The 22181-nt window shown below is 41.5% G+C and overlaps 1 protein-coding gene across 2 annotated transcripts in view; it reads right to left on the bottom strand.

Moving 5' to 3' along the window:
• Window positions 1-22181, bottom strand: part of AKT1 (AKT serine/threonine kinase 1) — a 168476-nt gene that overhangs the window by 20645 nt on the left and 125650 nt on the right. For both annotated transcript variants that reach the window (XM_056811177.1, XM_007473466.2), the window contains exons 8-10: window positions 21616-21684; window positions 19524-19649; window positions 11871-11999 (exon numbers count right to left, since the gene is read on the bottom strand). In XM_056811177.1, the coding sequence (XP_056667155.1) occupies window positions 11871-11999; window positions 19524-19649; window positions 21616-21684 (324 nt within the window). The remainder of the gene's footprint in view (window positions 1-11870; window positions 12000-19523; window positions 19650-21615; window positions 21685-22181) is intronic.

Raw genomic sequence — 22181 nt, 5'->3', positions numbered from 1 at the left:
AGACAGAAGAAACCAACAAGAAGGTTCAACGGCTGAGATGGCGATGCAGCAAGGCACTGTGGAGTGCTTAGGGCGTGGAGCACCAAAGACAACACGGCCATCCAATGCGGCTGAGGAAGTCTCCAGGTGCCACTGGACCCAGGTTTCCAATGCCGAGAGAGTGGGACTGTCTCTGTGCATCGGCTTTTCCACTTAAATCTTCATGCACAAGTGTCTTTGTGCACAAAAACACACAAAGACAATAGTCATCCTTGGTTACCGAGAGACTACTACTATACTATACTACCTTTTAAGAATATAGTGAGCGAGTTTTGCTAAACTAGGACTTGTTATGACTATTATTGATAAATAACTTTGGGAAATGCCATATGTAGAGGTAGTAGGAGGGCACGAAAGGTAAAGGATTCTTTAACTAGATCCTTTTAATGTGGGTTAGTATCCAGTATCTTTGCAAAGAAAACCCCAAACGGGGTCACAGAGAGTCAGACACAACTGAAACAACTGAACAGCGATGGGAAAGGCATCAGAAACTTTAGAAAGAAACCTCTAGGGGAAGCTCGGTGGCTCAGCAGATAGAATGCCAGGTCTAGAGACTTCCTGGGTTCAAATCTGGTCTCAGATACTCTCTAGCTGTGTGACCCTAGACAAGTCCCTCAACCCCAGTTGCCTAGTCTTTACTGCTCTTCTGCCTTGGAACTGATTCTAAGATAGAAGGATCAGTTAAAAAAAGAAAGAAAAAAAAATCTACAATCCAGCCTTCCAATGAGACAAGAATCCCTTCCACAGCCTCTGACTGAGGGTCACCCAGTTTCTACTCAAATATCCCCAGAGACGAGAAGCTTACAGAAGTGAGAGCTCTAGTTCAATCTCTCCCTTATGGGAAGAATCCCTGATCTAGTCAGGGGGGCAGGAGGTTACCTAGCTTTTGTTTGAACAGTTTCAGGGATAAAGAACAAAAAAGAAGATATCATAGCTGACAGAGAACTTAAAAATCACCTCTTTATCATCAAAAAGAAGAGAATGGAGGTATGAAGAGGGAATAAAGGTCTTGCACACACATGTATGCCTCTCTACTCATTGGATAGTGGTCTTTCCCACTACAATACCTTGCCAAGGAGCTCACTACCTTTCTTTGTTAGCCCTTCCTGGGTTAACTCTCTTGAGTTCATAGTGATGAAAAGAATACAGAATGAAGAGGACCTAGATCCTAACCCCGCCTCTTCCAAGAACTACCTATGTGAACTTGGACAAATCTCTTCCATTTTCTTAGTCTCTTTTTCCAGTTATAAAATAAAGGTATTGGAAGGACAATATAAAAAGAAAGAACAAAAATACAACCTAAAATTATGTGATTATAATGTCCTAGCTTCCCCCTGGACCAAAGAAGCTTTATCTTCCCTTTTCTGCAGAGGTAGAAGATAATGGGTGAGGAATATTGCATATGGTGTTTGACATGGTGAATGTGTTGGCTGATGTCACTGAACTATTACCATCTTTTTTTTTTCTTTTTAATGGGGGGGGGGTAGCTCACTCAGCAGGAGAGGGGAACAGGATATATTCAATTCAGAAATGAAGGTAGCAGAAGAAGAAAAGTGAGTTTCTGGTTCTAAATCCTATGATCCTATAAGGGTGATGTGATGGGGTGGTGATACTCACCTCCTCCCACAAGGCCCCCACCTTTTACAGAGCACTTGGGGAATCTGGCAGGGGCCAAGATGCTTCTGGGAAGGTTGGGGTGGGTATCAGGTTACGGGTCCCTCTGCCTTTTCCCTCCCACTCCCTGCCTCAGGTCTATTTACAGCCTCTCTGGGTAATTCACCCTAATAGGACAGCTGTCACTGCAGCTGCCCAGAGAACACAGACCAACACAGCTGCCCAGCCTCTCCCCACTGGGATTCTGAGATTCCCAGAGCCTGTGCTGGCCTCACAGAGGTCACAGCAGAGACAATGTCTTTGGATCACAGCCCCTCCTGATCTGCCCCAGGACTTTAAAGTGACAGGGACGACCGTGCTGTGCCCCCCGGCAGCCCCAGCCCACGCCCTCACATCCTCACAGCCACACAATCACGCACAACTCTATTTTTTCCTAGGCTCAGAGGTGACCACCTCACTTTTCTTGTGGCTCTGCCACTCCACAGACCTTCCCATTGCTCTCCTGCCAGGGGAACACCACCGCAACCCCATATTTTTCACACCCACAGAGACAAGCACCTCATATCTTGACATCTGTCTAATGTAAGAAAAAACTCTGCTTACAGATATTGAATCAGAGTGAAATGGAGAGGCACTGAGCCCCACTTTTCACCCTGATTCAATATCTATAAGCAGAGTTTTTTGAGCGCCTCTCCCCCTTTTCACCCTGATTCAATATCTATAAGCAGAGTTTTTTGAGCGCCTCTCCCCCTTTTCACCCTGATTCAATATCTATAAGCAGAGTTTTTTGAGCGCCTCTCCCCCTTTTCACCCTGATTCAATATCTATAAGCAGAGTTTTTTGAGCGCCTCTCCCCCTTTTCACCCTGATTCAATATCTATAAGCAGAGTTTTTTGAGCGCCTCTCCCCCTTTTCACCCTGATTCAGTATCTATAAGCAGAGTTTGTTGAGTGCCTCTCCCCCTTTTCACCGATTCAATATCTATAAGCAGAGTTTTTTGAGCGCCTCTCCCCCTTTTCACCCTGATTCAATATCTATAAGCAGAGTTTTTTGAGCGCCTCTCCCCCTTTTCACCCTGATTCAGTATCTATAAGCAGAGTTTTTTGAGTGCCTCTCCCCCTTTTCACCCTGATTCAATATCTATAAGCAGAGTTTTTTGAGCGCCTCTCCCCCTTTTCACCCTGATTCAATATCTATAAGCAGAGTTTTTTGAGCGCCTCTCCCCCTTTTCACCCTGATTCAATATCTATAAGCAGAGTTTTTTGAGCGCCTCTCCCCCTTTTCACCCTGATTCAATATCTATAAGCAGAGTTTTTTGAGCGCCTCTCCCCCTTTTCACCCTGATTCAATATCTATAAGCAGAGTTTTTTGAGCGCCTCTCCCCCTTTTCACCCTGATTCAATATCTATAAGCAGAGTTTTTTGAGCGCCTCTCCCCCTTTTCACCCTGATTCAATATCTATAAGCAGAGTTTTTTGAGAGCCTCTCCCCCTTTTCACCCTGATTCAATATCTATAAGCAGAGTTTTTTGAGAGCCTCTCCCCCTTTTCACCCTGATTCAATATCTATAAGCAGAGTTTTTTGAGTGCCTCTCCCCCTTTTCACCGATTCAATATCTATAAGCAGAGTTTTTTGAGCGCCTCTCCCCCTTTTCACCAATTCAATATCTATAAGCAGAGTTTTTTGAGCACCTCTCCCCCTTTTCATCCCAATTCAATATCTGTAAGCAGAATTTTTTCTTACATCAACCACATACTTCCACAGTAACATACATCAACAGACAGACACACGCCCACCAGGACATGCTTCATCCTGACATATCTCCTCATGCCAACATATGTATGGCTGCATCCTTACATGGTGACACACTTCAACACTTATATCCCCAATTAGACTGCAGATGTCATGGGGACACTATCTGTGTCTTTACCTTTTATGTTGTCGGAGGTCATACAGAATGTGACTTAAAAATATTTGTTGACGTCTGAGTTTTCATTAGCTTTTTGGTTTTTATATCCCATTATGGATTCACATGGGACTTGCCGTTTGCTAAAATCCAGGTACTTTTCACATAAATGGTTTATAGTCACATCTTTGCCATACTATATTTGTACTTTTCAATAAGACATTTCATTAAATTCAATCCATAATTATATATAAATATATTTTCATATCATACAAATTATATAAATATATAATTATTCATAATTATATATAAACAAATATATAAATATCCATAATTATAAAAATAATTTATTCTAAAAATAAATATATAAATATTTGTTGAGGGTGTAGGCGGCTCAGTGAACTGAGAGCCAGGCTCAGAGACAGTGGGTACTGGATTCTAATTTGGCTGTGTGACTTTCAAATCTGGCTGCAGACACTACTTAGCTGTGTGGCCCTGGACAAGACATTTAATTCTCGTTGCCCAGCCCTTATTGTTCTTCTGTCTTGGAAATAATACACAGTATTGATTCTAAGTGGGAAGGTAAGGGGGTTAAAAAAAATGTTCGTTGAATATAAATGGAGAGAATACTAGAATTTGAAAGTTGGAAGACCACTGGCCATGGAGCTCCATCCATTTCTTTTCTTGACACAGGCTCAATTTGTAATGTTTAGGGTAAAAGGAATCCCTTTCCCCCTCCCAAAAATAGTCCTCCCAGAAAGATCAGGAAAGAGATCTGCTGTGGAAAATCATAGATTGAATGACTTCCTAATGACTTCCTAATGACTTCTCTGGTCCTCAGATTCCTCCCCTATAAAATGAGGATAAATAGAATCACAGAGCTAGACCAACTTATAACTGAGCAGGGCAAATCTCTCCTTCTAGAGGGCCCCCAACAAATGGCCATGGAGCTGAAGACTTCCAGTCGGTGGGGGTGGATGGGTAGGTTTCTACTTTCCAACAGTTCTAACTCTAGGAAATAGGAAAACTTTTGTTTATATCCTGACAAAAGATGCCTCCCTATAGCTTCCCACCATTTGTTCCTTGTTCCATCCAGTACTGGATTTGAGTAATTTTCCTCAAAGTGCCCTAGAAGACCTAGGTGGAGATTAACAACTATTCACATTTCCAATGAGCTTTTACACTTCTTCTAAAAAGAGTTTTTCACAACTAATGGGAATATTAGAAAATGTAGAACAGAATTGGGAGCATTAGGATAGATCTCTCTTATTTTACAGATAAAGGAACTTGAGACTAAGGCACTAAATGACTTTCCCCAAATCACACAGAATTCAAATCACTCTGTCCCTAAGGAGGCAGCTAGGTGGTAAAATGGGCCTGGATTCAGGAAAAACGGAAAATTAGTAGCTGTGTGGCCTCATGCAAGTCACTTAACTTCTTTGCCTGCCTCAGTCTCCTTAACTATAAAATAGGTATAAGAATAGCCCCAACCCTACAGTGTTACTGGGAGGATCAAGTGATCCTAGGCAAGTCACTTCATGACAGGATGACTTCATCTGTATAAGAGTACTTGCCTTCTTGATGGGGCAGAGGGGAAAGTGGAGAGAGGGAGAATTTGAAAATGAAAATGAAAATGAAAAAAAAAAGTAAATAAAGGGATATAAAACTTACTAACCAAAAAGGAGCATGCGATGATGGGATTCCACAGTTAGGACACCAGACGGAAGTCAGAACACCTGTGTCTCAGATTAGCTTGCAAATTAGTGGGAGACCCCAGGCAAATTAATCAACCTCTTGGAACATTGGTTTCTCAACTGCAAAGCCCTGTCTCAGGAAAAGAGGAGTAACTCTGAAGACAGGAGGGGGCAAGGAGCCATGGCCCACAGACATTCCACGCTCCATCATAAGTCTGTCCACTAGAGGCTGGGAAGCATGAGGAATTAGAGAATTCCAACCCTATTTGAGCAAATAATGTCTTTACATGCTACCACTAAGTCTTCCTGGAGTTTGAATACTTCGAGGGACAAAGAACTCACCACCTACTGAAACAGCTTATTTGCTCTTGGATAGCTCAAATTTTCTTCATCAATGAGAGCAGACCAGAACATAAATGACATTAGCTCATAGTTAAATTTCCAGGGCAAAAGTGATCACGGGCAATGAATAAATCAAACCCACATCAAGTCAAGCCAGCAAGTCAGAATGTAGAATCTCAGTGCTTGAAGGGCCAAAGCTGTTATTTCACACGAATCTCAGAGAAGGAAAAGGCCTTTGGATACTCTCTAATTGGACTCTTTCATTTGAAAGAAGGAAAAACTGAGGCCCCAGAGATGGAAGCAAAGCCACCATGCTATAGGGGCACAAGGGATGGAAAGTACAGGTGCCAGATGAAAGCTCCTTGGCTCCTGGGAGTAAACAATGAGGAGGGTAGAAGTCAGTGCTGGGACTGTGGTGTTGGGATGCAGAAAACTGGCTTGCCAGACCGTATTCCAAAGTGGGGACAGAAATGACAGAAAAGCAACTGACCCAGAGGCCAGAGAGGTATTTCCCACTAGGAAAAGAGACCAGCCCTTTTGAGCTCATTGGCCTTCAGCAAAGGACACATTTTCCAGGACACAGTCAAAAACCAGATGTGGTGAGGGACCCCAGGGCATTATATAACCATCCCTTGTTGAAAGAAGAAAGGAAACATGCATTTATTAAGTGCCTACTATATACCTCACACTGTGCTTTACAAATATTCTTTTTGAATCTCACCATAATCCTGAAAGGTAGGTGCTATTATTATCTCCATTTTACAGATGAGAAAATAGAAGCAGAGTTTAAGTGGTGTCTGCAAAGTCATATAGTGAATAAGTGTCTGAGTTCAGATTTGAACAGACTCAGAGTTCTATCCATCAAGCCACCTAGCTACCTTTATTGAACACTGGATAGAAGGGAATAGATGTCACAATCTTTTTCTAAATACCTCTAATGATGGGGAAATCACTACTTTCTAAGTCAGACACCCTGGTATTGCCTCCCCTCTCACCTAGTGAATTCCTAACAATTTATTGGAGTCTAAATCCAAAGCCACCCCCTACAGGAAACATTCCCTAACTCCTCCCACCAATAACATTGTCTTCTCTTGGACTTTTTTAGCGCATTTTTTAAAATAGCTCTCTGCTGCACTAATTTTGTAGTATTGCATATTATAATTTTCTGTGTGTGAATCTAAACCCCTTACTGTGTCTTACCTAAATCATGTTTCTCTCAGCACCCAATATAGAGTTTATCCACCAAAGAATGAGTAGACCCAAAGAGAAAAAAGGAGAGAGGGAGAGGGAAGAAACAGACAGACAGATAGACACAGAGAGAGAAGAGAGAGAGAGAGAGAGAGAGAGAGAGAGAGAGAGAGAGAGAGAGAGAGAGAGAGAGAGAGAGAGAGAGAGAGAGAGAGAGAGAGAGAGAGAGAGAGAGAGAGAGAGAGAGAGAGAGAGAGAGATCTCATGACTGGGAAAAAAGAGGCTAGCAGAAAAAAAAGCTCTTAGCACCCAGAATCTCTAGGCAACTCATATTCATCTATAATATTAAGAGCCATTCTTCGATTTCATCTTATTCTGCAGATTCATTTATGCATTAGTCTCTCATTGTCTTCTCATCCCCCCTAATTTCTGAACAGGTCAAGAGGGAGAATTAAGAGCCTTATAGTAGTAATCATTGGGATTTTTTCAACTATTCTTTTTTTTTTAATTTTTATGTTTTTATGTTGTTTGTTGTAAAAAAAGTTTCAAATGTCTCATGTTTTTATACGATTTTTAATGTTTTGGGGAAGAAAAAAGCTACTGATGAGTGTGATACTAGATTTAAAAAATATATATATATACGCATACACACATACAAACACATACATGAACCCCAATTCTTTCTTTTGTGTGCAGGGTGAGCAAGTGTGAAAAGCCATGGTTGCCCATCAGGACATGCTATCAAGAAAGGCATGCACTGAACATGGAAGAAAAAAAAATTTTTTATATAAAATAGCAAACTATCAATTATCCCTTTAAAAAATGTTCAAATTGCTAATAATCAGAGAAAAATAAAATTGCAATTACATCAAGTTAACAAACATGGGAAAACATCATGTTATAGGGGCTGTAGGCTCTACCCTGCCAGGTAGAACTGTGAATTGGTTCAACTATGCTGGAAAACAATTTGGAGTTACAGAAAAAAAATAACTAAATTGTTCATAACCTTTGACCCAGAGATTCCACTACTGCCCCCCTCCCCCCCAGGTTACTGGCAACAAGAAAAAACCCAAATGTACAAAATTGTTCCAAGCACCATTATTTCTGACAGTCAGTCAAGTATTTAATTAAGCACCTACTACGTGCCAGGCCCTGTGTTAAGTGCTGGAAATAGAGGAAGGCAAAAGACAGTCTCTTTTCTCAAGAGGACACAAAAACCTGAAAATACAAGATATCTCCAACAACGGAGCACATGGCTAAGACTCTAGTCTAATGTGGTTAATATGGGATGACAAAAAGAAAAGGATTCAGAGAAATGTGGGAAGACTGAAATGATCCAAAGAGAAAGCAGGAGGGCCAACAGCAATAAATGAGAACCACAGTGGTATACGTAATGACCAAAATGATGAAAGACGTTCTGATCAATTCTGATGATACACAAAAGTTAATAGTGGCCACACTCTCATAATCAAGACACTTCTCAGTGGGGACTCTGGGGAATACTCTTGGAAGGGGTTTGCTGGGAAGCTGTCACATCAAAACAAATGTCTCTGTATAATCTATCTCACATTGCTGCTTTCCCAATGAAGGAGGAAAGAGAGAATTTGAAACTCAACATTTTTAAAAGAGAATGTTAGGGACAGTTTGGTAGCACAGTAGATAAGAGTGCCAGGCCTTGGGTCAGAAGATCCTGGGTTCAAAACTGACCTGAGACATTTCCTGACTGTATATGACCCTGGGTAAGTCACTTAACTTCAACTATCTAGCACTTGCCACTCTTCTGTCTTAGAATCAATATCAATTCTAAAACAGAAAAGAAGGGTGTAAAAAAAAAAGAACAGGGGTCTACATTAAAGGATTGAAATGCATGGAATATGATATTCAGGAAGGCAAAAGATTTGGGTTTACAACCCAATCACCTATCCAGCAAAACTGAGTATACACCCTATCAGAGGAAAAATAGACATTCAATAAGATAGAAGATTTCCAAGCATTTCTGAGGAATAAGTCAGACCTAAACAAAAAATTTGAAGTCCATACACAAGACACAAGAGAAGCCCAATAAGGTAAATAAGAAAGAGAAAATTTAAGGGACTCAAAATGCTTATATGTCTACATGGAAAGATGCAAAGGAATTTACTCAGAAAGAGGGTGGAAAAGTAAACTGATTATGATGATATGATGCATATGTAAATGTGATGATATGGAACAATATGTATGTATATGAAGGACATGTAAAAAAATCAACCAAGGGCTGAGAGGTTTGCATTGAGAGAAAAGGGAAAGGGAAGACAGAATGAGGTAAATTATATAATATAAAGAGGCATGAAAAATCATCACAGAGAGGGGAGGATACGGGTGGTGACAGGCAATGCTTAAACTTTATTCTCATCATAAAGAGTTCAGAGAGGGTAAAATCAGTATATTCAGTGAGGTACAGAATTCTATCTTACACCACAGAGAAGTAGAAGGGGAATAAGACAAGGGAGGAGGGAGGTAATGGGAGGGAGGAAGAAGTGTGTGTGTGTGTGTGGGGGGGGGGTGACAAAAAGCAAAACAATGGTGAGGAGGTAGGAAGAGAAAGGGAATAGAGCAAGATTTAAAGGGGATAATATGATGGAGTGCAATACACAGTTAGTAATCAACGCTGAATGTGAACGGGATGAACTTACTCATTAAACAGAAGTGGATAGCAGAGTGGATTAAAAACCAGAATCCTACTATATGTTGTGTACAAGAAACATATTAAGGCAGGGTGACACACACAGATTCAAGGTAAAAGGGAGAAGCAGAATTTAGTATGCATTATCTAAAGTAAAAAAAAGCAGGAGTAGCAATCATGATACAAAGTAGAAAATGATTTGATTAAAAGAGACAAGAAAGGAAATTTCATATGTTAAAGGGTACTATAAACAATCAAGTAGCATCAATACTAAACATCGATGCAACAAATGGCATAGCATTTAGATTTCTAAATGAAAAATTAAAGAAGCTCAAGTGAAATAGATAGTAAGACCATATTAGTGGAGGGATTTCAACCTTCCCCTTTCAGAACTAGATAAATTGAACCAAAAAATAAATAAGAAAGAAGTATGGGAAGTGAATGAAATGCTAGAAAAATTAGAGTTAATAGATATCTGGAGAAAACTGAATAGGAATAAAAAGGAACATATCTTCTTCTCAGCAGTATCTAGTACATATACAAAGATTGATCATGTACTAGGCACAGAAATATTGCAAACAATTGTCAAAAAGCAGAAATAATAAATACAACTTTTTCAGATCATAATACTATAAAAATTATACTTAACAAGAGTCTATGGAAAAGTAAATTTAAAAGTAATTAGAAACTAAATAATCTAATTTTTCAAAACTGGTGAGTCAAAAAAGAATCATAGAAACAATTATGGACTTCATTAAAGAGAATGACAATGAGATAAAGCCAAAGCAGTACTCAGGGGAAAATTTATATCTCTGAGTAGGCACTCAACTAAATAGAGGGAGGAGATCAATGAATTGGGTTTGCAACTTAAAAAATTAGAAAAAGAACAAATTAAAAACCAGATTAAAAACTAAATTGGAAATCCTAATAATTAAAGGAGAAATTAATCAAATTGAAAGTAAAAACTATTGAACTAATAAATAAGACTAAGAGCTGGTTCTTTGAAAAAACAAATAAAGTACTGGTTAATTTATTAAAAAAAGAAAGGAGAGAATCAAATTAACAGTATCAAAGATGAAAAGGATGATCTCATATCTAATGAAGAGGAAATTAAAGTAATTGTTAAGAACTATTTTGCAAAATTATAAGGCAAAAAATATGACAATCTAGGTTAAATGGGTAATATTTACAAAAATATAAATTGCCTAGATTAACAAATGAGGAAATAGAATATTTAAATAATCCCATCCCAGAAAAAGAAATTGAACAAGTCATCAAGGAACTTCCTAAGAAAAAATCCCCAGGGTCAGATGGATTCACAAGTGAATTCTGTCAAACATTTAAAGAACAACTAAACTAATCCCAATACTTTACAAATTATTTGACAAACGAACAAAGGAGGAATCTTACCAAATTCTTTTTATAACACAAATATGATATTGATTCCAAAGCCAGGAAGACCAAAAACAGAGAAAGAAAACTAGAGCAACCTCCTTAATGAACACAGATGCAAAAATCTTAAATAAAAAAGAACAAGGGTTTGGGGAAAAAAAGAACCAAAAAATAATGTTAAGATTTTTTGTTTACATATAAATGAGAAAAAAATAAATTTAAATTTAAGGTTAAAAAGTGTCAAATTTTTCCAAAAGGAAAGGGGGCTATTTTACTTAAAAAGAAGAAAGCTGGGGGCAGCTAGGCGGCTCACTGGATTGAGTGGACAAGGTTCTGGAGTCAAATCTGGCCTCAGATACTTCCTAGCTGTGTGACCCTGGGGGCAAGTCATTTAATCCCCACTTCCTAACCCTTACTACTCTTCTGCCTTAGAACCAAAACACAGTATTGATTCTCAGCCAGAAGGTAAGGGTTTAAATAAAAGTAGAAAGCTATAAGCAGGATTAGAATAACCTTTCAGCCTCTGCAGGGTATTTATACCCAGAAGGTGTTCTGTTTCCTATAAAATAAAATGGGTTCGAATTAGGCACTGAGAAGGAATGCCTAATCATGGGTCATTGAAGGATGACATGGAATCAAGACCACACCAGAGACTAGGATCTCACTGAAAGTAGGAACTTATCTGAATTTGTGTAAACTCTGCATCTCCCCCATCATGGCACAGCATTCTACATACTCAATAAATATTTACTGAATGAATAAATTTCCCAGGATGGTAGGGTTAGAACACAAAACAGTTGGCTTAGAAATCAGTGAGTCAGTCAGTGAGCATTTATTAATCATTTACCAGGTGGCAGGCACTGCCCTGAATGCTAGGGGAAAAAAAGAATGGTAAAACCAAACTTACCTCTTATGTGCCTACCATAGTGTATGGGAGCTCAGCAATAACAATGCCCTTCATTTTGCAAGTGGGTAAACTGAGGTCAATGAAGGAAAATAGATTCATCCAGGGTAGGGAGACAGAATAAGCTCACCTCAGGGGCCAGATATTCTGGAGTCCCACAAAAGGTCTTCATGGTAGCACCATCCTTGATCCCCTCCTTGCACAGGCCAAAGTCGGTAATTTTGATGTGACCATCTTTGTCCAGCATTAGGTTTTCCAACTGGGCAGGAAAAGTTCAAATCAATAGCAAGGTTAGAATCACAGACTAGACCAAAGAGAACACAGAACATCAGCTCTGGGATAGACCTCAGAACCAAGAATAGCCGGTTTTGTTTACTTAAGGAGCTGAAGCCTGAAGAGGGGATTCATCCAAGGTCACTAGCCTAACTAGTAGGCAGAATTGTGATTAGATTCCCAAATATCTTGATACCCAAACTAGAATTCTTCCTGGCTATTCACCCTTAAGCAATAAAAAGCAAGGTTGGGTTTTGTTTTGTTTTTTTTTTGGGGGGGGGGGGTTTGCCTAGGGACAAAGATAGATGTGAAAATGAACTCTTGGAAGAATGTCAAGAACCACAGGGAAAAGCCTACCCAGACTTCTAATGCTCTTCTTTCTATGAAACCTTCCTTGTCCTATATGTCCTATCCCTAAATTCCCTCCTCAACCCCTCCAAGCTGTATGGATGGCCATTCTCCATGGCCCTCATCCCATTCAGTCTTGGGCTACTGTCTTCTTTAGTTATTAAATTGGGTGCTTTCTAAGTACAAGGATGAGGTCTTGTTCTTCGTTAACTCTCTAAAAGCACTAAGCACCTTACCCCACTGGTAGGCAGGAAATATATGTAAGTGTCCCTGAATAACTTGCAAAAAATGGGCATGAAGATGTCTTTGAATATATAAAGCATGAGCTTATTGCTAGGTCAGGGATGGAGCACACTTAATAAAGGTCAATAAAAACATTTGCATAGTTTTTCAAATATAATTAAAAGGATGTTTTAAAAAGAAAAGAAAGGAGGGGGGAAAAAGTCTAACAACACTTATAGACTAGCTGCCAAAGAGAGTTGAAAAGAGTAGGAAGGAGAGATGCACAAAAATTAATAATCCAAGGAAAGAGATGGCCTTGACATCAGATGCCTATCTTTCTGTTGTTCAGGCATTTCAGTCACGTCCAACTCTTTAGTGACCCCATTTGGGGTTTTCTTGGCAAAGGTATTGGACTGGTTTGTCATTTCTTTCCTGAGCTCATTTTGCAGATAAGGAAACTGAGGCAAACAGGGCTAAGTGACTTGACCTGGGTCACACAGCTAGTGTCTGAGGCCAGTTTTGAAGTCAGCTGAATCGAGGCAGGTGAATACTATATTCACCCTACCACCTAGCTGCCCCTGATGCCTACATAGAAACCCACAAAGAATAAGTATCAGACAAGCTGAATGAGACACCCTCACACAATGGGGAAAAGAGGACCTGAAAGATATCACCGACGTTGGGTGAATGGAGACTCATGCCTAGAATATGGCTCTAGAAGGACATATCTTTTGTAAAAATAAAGGACAGGTGCAGCTAGGTGGCACAATGAATAGAATACTGGGCTTGGAATTGGGAAAATTCCTCTCCCCAAATACAAATGCAGTCTCAGATACTTACTAGCTATGGGATCCTGGGCAAGTCATTTAATTCTGTTTACTCTAGTTTCCTCATCTGTAAAATGAGCTGGAGAAGGAAATGGCAAACCACTCCAGTGTTCCCCCCCCCCAACCCCCCAAAAAATTATAGGACAGGTAAAAATGAGCAAAGAGGGGAAAGGAAGGTGGAGAAAGGACTAAAAAAAAATCAAATTGCTTGCCTTCTCAAGGAACTGGATGGGGCAGCAGAGAGTTTGGAACTTTAAAATATTAAATTAATTTAATTAACTAAGTGAAAAAGGAATGGTCAAAAAAATTTTTTACATGTAATTGGGAAATATATATATATATATATATATATATAGAGAGAGAGAGAGAGAGAGAGAGAGAGAGAGAGAGACACTAAGAAACTCACTAATGTGAGAAGCTCCAGAAACCAGACTGAATAAGGAAACCTGGGGCAAGCCTTTGTAGGTAAGATCAACAGAGGCAGAAATAAAATGAATATTGTTACTATAGTATATTAGAGACGTAGCACTGAAGCATGATGTAGTAACAGGGGATTTCATCTAGTTGGATAACTGTTCCAGCTCTCTTCCTCACTCTAGTGTGTTAGGTTAGGTAATCATTTGATCTAATTGCTTCCTTCTAAAGGTGGAAGAACAAATGAGAGGAACTACTATTTTTGACCTTATTCTCACCAAGAAGAAGGAACTGATTGACATAAAAATGATGGGAACCTCGGGGGAAATTCCAGCTTAGAATTTTGATAGAGAAAGAGAAGAGTGACACATCTGACATAATCTAAGTTTTCAGAAAGCAGATTTCAAAGAAAGGTGAGCTCCAGCAGCCTAAAAATATTCCACAGGGCAAGTCAAAGTGGAATAGGAAGGTGTCAGCTAGAATAAGAAGAAAACTGTCCAATGGTGGGAATTGGGGGAGGGAGATTATTAAATATTTCTGGTAATCCTGAAATATTTTGATGTCCAAAATATATAGGGGATTACCACAAATTGCCTTACCGTCATAGAATTTGATTTGAAATTATATGGAAAAAGCAAACCAACTTTACTTTTAGATCCAACTATCCCACTACTGGACTCATACTCCAAAGGAAGTAGACAAACAAAGGTCCAGTATATAACCAAATGCTAATAGCAGCATTCTTTGTGGTAGCAAAGCCCTGGAAATGGACCAAGTGCCCATTGACTGGAGGAACAGTTAAAAAAAAAGTTAGTTTTGAATGTAATGAAATATTATTATGTAGTCAGAAATGAGACATACAAAGGATTCATACATAGACTAGGGAAGATTTGTATGACCTTGAAAAAGAGCATCATAAGGAAAACTAAGAATACATTAGCGACCATGATTATAACAAGGCAAACTAAAAAATCACTAAAAAGAAGCTGAATTTGAAGTAATGGGAAATTAATGAAAGCTCCAGAGAAAACAATAATGAAATCTACCTCTCTTCCCCATCATGTTGGAGAAGGGAATTACACGAATAAATTATTATATGCATAGACATTATCAGGAAATGTCTCTGTAGCAGGTGTTTAGGGGCAGCTTGGTGGCTCAGTGGAGGGTGTGCTCGGCCTCATCTTCCTGAATTAAAATCCAATGTCAGATACTTCCTAGCTATCTGGCCCTGGGCAAGTCACCTAGTCCCATTTGCCTCAGTTTCCTCATCTGTAGAATGAGCTGAAAAGGAAATGGCAAACTACTTTAGTATCCTTACCAAGAAAACTCCAAATGGGGTCACATCTAAAATGATTGAACATCAGATGTTTTCTTTTTCTCCTTAAAAGGGAGGGTTGGATGTAGGAAAAGGGAGGGAAATGAGTGTGATGTAAAAAACAGAGGCAACTAGGTAGGGAGAGTGTGGGATTTGGAGTCAGGAAGACCTGAGTTTGAATCTTGCCTTAGATACTCACAAGCTACTGATCAAGTAAGTTATCCTTAATTACATGTAAAAGATTTTGTAAGCCTTAAAGCATTACATAAATGCTAAGAATTATTATAGGCATCAATAATTTTAATAGGTCATCCTAGACTAAACTCATTTCCTTTTTCTTATGATTAATATTCTGAGTTTGGCAAAGGATTTAACCAAGTTTCTCATGCTATTCTTATCAACAAGAAGAGATGTGTGACAGAGGGTTGTACATTTAGATTCATTCTCTCTCTCTCTCTCTCTCTCTCTCTCTCTCTCTCTCTCTCTCTCTCTCTCTCTCTCTCTCTCTCTCTCCCCCCCCCTTCCATTTAGCTCCCCAAAATCAGCTTTGCAACAACAATATGGACAAGAAAACAGTGCATCCTAAAAAGTTTGGGGAGTTTTGTTGTCATTCAGTTGTGTCCAATTTTTCATGGGGTTTTCTTGGCAGAGATACTAAAGTGGTTTGCCATTTTGCACATGAGGAGGCTGAAGCCAATAGAGTTAAGTGACTTGCCCAAGATCATGTAGCTAGTGTCTGAGACCTGATCTGAACTCAGGAAGAAAGGTCCTCCTGACTCCAGGTGCCACCTAGTTGTTCTGCTCAATCCATCCACATGGGTAGTTGCTGCTGTCCTTTGCACTTCAATAGGTATCACTATGTTGGGGTCAACATACAGTCTCTGCCTATCTGCAGCCAATCAGACCAATACTAGCTCATAAGGCTCTACCACAGGTCAACCCAAGCAGCCGAATGGTCATTTGGGAGGAGATACCTAAATTTTCACATTCCACATTTCTTTCAAGCCACTGCAATTCTGCTTTTGCTCACTCTTGGAGGCAGACGAGCTGTGCTAGACAGTCCTGTGTCAGTGTCTACCACCTGAGACCAAAGTTCTTCACTGAGACCTTGACCACTCCAGTCTCTTGGCCAAGGAAACCCCAAATGGGGTCATAAAGAGTCAGACATGATGGAAGTGAATGAACAACAAGAATGATGGAAGACCTGGAGATCATGCCACAGGGTGAAGGAATTTGAATTGGTTAACATGGAAAAACAAAACAAAACAAAACCTGCGTCACACTAGTTATTTTTCAGTATCTAAGGGCCATCATCATCCAAGTGAGAGTAGGCTTGCTCAGCTTGGCCCCAAAGGGCAGAATTAGGGAACGACAGGTAGAAATTGCAGAAGCTGACACATTTGAGGCAAGAAAAAATTTGCTAAAAATTAGAGCTGCCCCAAAGTGGGGAAGGTCATCCTGTGTGGAATAGTGGGTTCCTCTTCATGAGAGCTGTGTGGTTATGGGGGGTGGGGGGTGGGAGGTGAGTCTTGTTCAGATGTGGGCTAGACTACATGGCCTCCGAGATTCCTTCTAAAGGGTACCATACGTGTAGTGCCAGGATGCTCACATTCTAATTCTGAGCCTGCCACTTGAAACCTACATGACCTTGGGAAAGTCACTTCCCTTCTGTACCTCAGTTTCCTCACTAGTAAAATAATAATTAATATTAAAGGTTAGCATTTTAATGACACTTTTAGATTCACAAAGCACTTTATGAAAGTCATCTCATTTTATCCTCACAACCACCTTAGGAGGTAGGAGCTGTTACTATCCCTGTTTTACAGATGAGAAAACTGAGGCACCTAGGTGGTACAGGGGATAGATCATTGGGTTTGGAATTAGGAAGGTTCATCTTCATAAATTCAAATCCAGCCTCAGATTCTTACTAGTTGTGTAACCCTGGACCAGTCCCTGAACCCTGTTTGCCTCAGTTTCCTCATCTGTCAAATGAGCTAGAGAAGGAAATACCAAATTATTGCAGTATCTCAGCCAAGAAAACCCCAAATGGGGTCACAAAGAGTTGGACATGACTGAAATGACTGAACAACAAAAATGAGGCAGAGTGGTTACGTGATTTGCCCACAGTCACATAGTGTCTAAAACAGGATTTGAACTTGGGTCTTCATGACTGCAGGGTCCAGTGCTCTATCCATTGTCACCTGGCTGAGGCAACATATTCTCTAAAGTCTCTTCTCTTTTGTGGGTTCCTCTGTACAAAAACAGGCTGAGGCAATTATGTGATTGCTGACCATCTCCTTAATCCCATCCCCAATGACTCTTCTTCCCTCTTTAAAGGAAGTTCTGGAATCACAGAATATCAGCCCTGAAAGGGATCTTTAGGACCATTAAATAATCCAATTCCTTCTTTTCAGTAGGGGAAACTGAGGGTCAAGAAGGACAAAGTTTGTCCTAGGTTACATAGTGATTTGGTTTTGATCTGGGAATAATAATAAAAAAATTTCACATTTCTGTAAATGCCTTTAGTTTTTATAAAGTACTTCCATCAAAATAGTTGTTAGGCAGGTCGTTTACAAGGCTTCCTCCCACTCTACAGATGAGGAAATAGATGATCAGGAGTGAAGTGATTTGCTCATTCCATTGAGGCCAATAAGCAGCAAAGGGAGAATGCAAATCCAGCCTCCAGTCTTCAAAGTGGGCTTGAACAAACCAGGGACTTGATGAAAATGGGAGGCTCAGCTCTTTTCGGGTGGCCTGATCCCACTGACCTTTCTGTCCCTCAAATATTGTTAAGGAAATGGACAGAAGACGCCCGTCCCTGAGGGCTGGACACAGCATATATGGGAGAAGAAGCTGCCCCTCACAGGCGTCTTTCAGTGTCTGAACTGGTAATAGGTGTCATGATGGTTTTGGGGTAGAGGATAATATACACCACAAAGAAAAAAGGCTTAGGGAACCGAACCATTCTCTGGGGCTTTGATAGGGGGCTGGATGGCTCAGTGGATAAAGCACTGGGTCTAGAGTAGGAAGGACCCAAGTTCAAATCTGCCCTCAGACATTCACTAGCTATGGACCCTGGACAGTCACGTAACCCCCATTTGCCTTAATCTACTGGAGAAGGAAATGGCAAATCCCTCCAGTATCTCTGTCAGGAAAACCCCCCAACACAGTATTGGCATGCTATGGTCCGTGGGATCACAAAAAGCAGGGCGTGCTTAATGAATGAACAACAACAAAGGATGAGACAGAGAGCTTTTAGTGACCTCTTTTTGTCAGGGCCTTTTGCTGCCCATAGATGGCCCCCCAGAGAAGAGGGGTATTTTTCACAATTTCAAAAGCCTCCAAATATTCCATTCTTAAGCTTTCTTTCCTTCCAACTTTTTCCTGTCAAAACTGGACATTAAATCTAGTTCTCTTTTGGTCTCCTGCCTACTTCCTCTCATCCCTCTGGGCTTCCTTCTGCCACGTAACTGGCCCTAACTTAACACATAATGACCACGGTAATGTAAAGGAAAATCATACAGAAAGGCTTCAGACTTGGGAAATGCAGTGGCCAGCCATGACTTCAGTGTGAAGAGGTCTGGTGGATGTTCAGTCATTTCAGTTGTGTCCATTTGTGATCCCATTTGGAGTTTTCTTGGTAAAAATACTGGAGTGGTTTGGCATTTCCTTCTCCAGTTCATCTGACAGATGAGGAAACTGAGGCAAAAAGGGTTAAATGACCCACCCAGGGTCACACAGCTATTAAGTATCTGAGACCAGATTTGAACTCAGGAAGATGAGTCTTCTTGGCTCCAAGCCCAGTGCTCTATTGACTGCTTTCTGAGAAATGATGGACTAGAGGTGTTGAAAGAGACACACATTTTCAAACTTGCCAGGGTGTTGATAATTTAGTTACATCTACTTATCTGTTACAAGGGAGAGTTTGTATGGAGAAAGGGGGATGAGTTAATAGGAAATGCCAGTAAGGACTGGAAAAGAGAAGACCATCAAGTAAATATTTTTTTTAATACAGAAGAAAAAAGAGAAATTGGGAATGGGGCATAATCAAATAGGACAATTTTATTACCATCTGGTTAAATGTACCGTATGGAGATAAGGATAGAGGCTGGGCCTCCCAGGTGAGGAATCTCCCTTTACCACTGCAGACGCCTCAGAGAGCTGCCCAGGGCACAGAGAGATTATTAAGAAACTTGCCCATTGCCACACGGTATGAGTTAGAAGTGGGGTTTGAATTTAAGTCATCCTGGCTCTTAGACCTGGTTCTTAATCCACTACCCCAAACTGCCTCAAAATTTAATACACAACTTTTTACAGTCAAGTGACTGATGCTAAGAGCTGCGACATATTCCTCCCCTTTTTTCAGACCCACTTTTCTCCCTACCTTGAGGTCTCTGTATACCACATTCTTCTCAGAATGCAAGTAATCCAGCGCAGACACAATTTCTGCCCCATAGAACCTGGCTCGGTCTTCGGAGAATACCCGCTCTCGGGAGAGATGGAAAAACAGCTGGAGAGACAAAGACACATTATACCTCCTCAGTGCCCTCTTTCCTGAGCCTGGGGCAGAGAAAGCCGCCCTTCCTGCCATCAGTGCTGAGACAGGTGTAAGAAATAAAACGATGCTGGCCCCGCTGACCCACTTCAAACAATCATCACCAAGTTTTGGGTACAGAAATTCCTCAAATTTCAATATGAACCTTCATCGGGTGCCTACTGAAGGCAGAGCCCTCTGTGGGTCCAAGGAGTGTCCAAATGACCCATAAAGCTAGAAATGAGTCCTGGAAAAAGAAGTCATGGTCAGCATTCGAAGCCCCAAGCCCAGAGACTTTTGGCACAGCATGCTGGAAAGAGGAACACAGGAGAGAGAGCACTAGGGTTGGCCTCGGGAGGCTTAGGAGGACAATCCCCCTTCCTGCTTTGGGAGGTCTCCAGGCAGCTCCCAAGTCTTTTCTAAATAACCATTTTCAAACAAAGGGAAGAAGGACTCCATTTCTATATTCTTACAGAGCACTTTCTTTACAGCTTGCAACCCCCTAGGAAGCAACAACTTCAAGCATCATTATCCCTATTTTTAAAGACTGATCCCTTCCCCTCCCCCACCCCCACTATGAAGTGTCAGCAGAGATTTGAACTCAGCTTTCATAGACTTCTGGTTCAGCACTCCTTCACAAACACCACCCAATCTACAGAGCTTGATAATGGGAAGTTCTTCAGTCAAACCTCAATACAGTCTGTTTTGTTGCAAAATATATTAGATCCAAACTACTACCTACACCCCCTACACACACTACATCGCCCCCCCCTCCCCAAGGGCCTGGGGGAGATCTTATTCTACCCTAAAGCTTTATTTCCCCTCTTTCCCACAGATTTAGCTCTTGGGAAGGGAAGGAAGGAAATGAACATTTATAAAGCATCCACTATGTGCCAGGCACTGTGCTAAGTGCTTTACATTATCTCATTGGATCTTCTAAATAACCCTGGGAGAAAGCAGATGCTATTATTATCCCCATTTTACAGATGAGCAAAGTGAGGCAGAAAGAGGTTAAGTGACCCTCCCAGGGTCACACAGCTAATATGTGCCCAAGGCCACATTGGAACGGAAGGCTTCCTGACTACAGGCCCAATGCTCTATACTCTGGTATCACTGAGCGGCCTCAACCACTTTCTAAGCCCACCAGGTAATTTGGACAGCATGTTTATTAGGCAATAAGCTGACTGGATGCCATTTAATCGTCTCCAATGGCCTCTTAATCCCTAGGACTTGGGGAGGGAAGGTAGTACCTCACGAGTGTATACACATACATATTCTCTCTCTTTCTGTCTCTCTCCCCTTCTTCTTACTGTCTGTCCCTCCCTCTCCCTATATGTGTGTGTATATACATATTTGTCTCTCTCTCTCCCCCGTGTGTGTGTGTGTGTGTGTGTGTGTGTGTGTGTGTGTGTGTTTCTGTCTCTCTCTTTATCTCTGTCTCTTTCTCCCTCTGTGTGTGTATGTAAATATCCTACTCTGTGTGTCTGTCTATCTCCCTCCCCTCCCCGCCCGTGTGTGTGTGTGTGTGTGTGTGTGTGTGTGTGTGTGTGTGTGTGTGTGTGTGGTGTGTGTGTGTGTGTGTGTGTCTGTCTGTCTGTCTGTCTCTCCATGCCTGGAGTGACCTCCCTTCCCTTCCCTACATCATCCTCATGATGACCTACCCAGCTTTCAAGGCCGTTTTTATAAGCTGCCTTTCCCAGCAAGCCTTGCTCGGTCCCCTTGTTGAGAAAGAAGCTGCCCCGGGGTGCCCCCTCGCTCCGCACTGCTGCATGCCCGAGCCATCTGCGTGCCCTCTGGGCCGCGGCACACGGGCAGTGCCCTCCTCTTCTCTGAGCTCTCCCCTGCCCCGGGGCCTGGCACAGCTCTGTCCCTAGCAGGTAGGCAGGAATAGTGGCCGTTAAGAAGAGCAGCCCGCCAGCCGTGAGGGCCACGCTCTCCTTACCTCTCCTCCGTTGGCGTACTCCATCACAAAGCAAAGGCGGTCATGCGTCTGGAACGAGTACTTCAGTGCCTAGCAAGAGATGAAAAACATCAGAAGGGCCCTTTCAGAAGCCGTCTAGTCCTCCGCTGCCCTCCCTCATCCGATCAATGAGGCTCGGGCGCCGAAGCACCACGCGCAAGGCAACCAGAGGCGGCTAGTTCCGAATCCGAGTCCTCTAGCCCCCATTTACGCATTCTCCTGGCATGTTCTACACATCCCGTGTCTGGACATCTCTTCCTGTGGGAAGATGAGCTCTCAGAGAGCAGGAGCCCAGGCTGCTCCTCTCCAACTCTTTCACAGGGGAAGGGAATCCAAGGGGGGAGCTCAGCAAGTACATCCTGAACTGGGTAGATTCCCCAGAGAGATTCCAGAATCCTACTCTACTCTAGGGGACAGCTAGGGGGTGCTAGAGCGCGCTGGCCTTTGAATCAGGAAGATTCATCTTTGTGAGTTCAAATCCAGCCTCAGACACTTCCCAGCTCTACCACCCTGGGCAAGTCACTTCACCTTGTTTGCTTCACGTTCCT

This window comes from Monodelphis domestica, chromosome 1 (genome assembly GCF_027887165.1).
Source record: "Monodelphis domestica isolate mMonDom1 chromosome 1, mMonDom1.pri, whole genome shotgun sequence".
NCBI classification, from domain to species: Eukaryota; Metazoa; Chordata; class Mammalia; order Didelphimorphia; family Didelphidae; genus Monodelphis; species Monodelphis domestica.
This window is presented reverse-complemented; position numbering and strand designations above follow the sequence as displayed.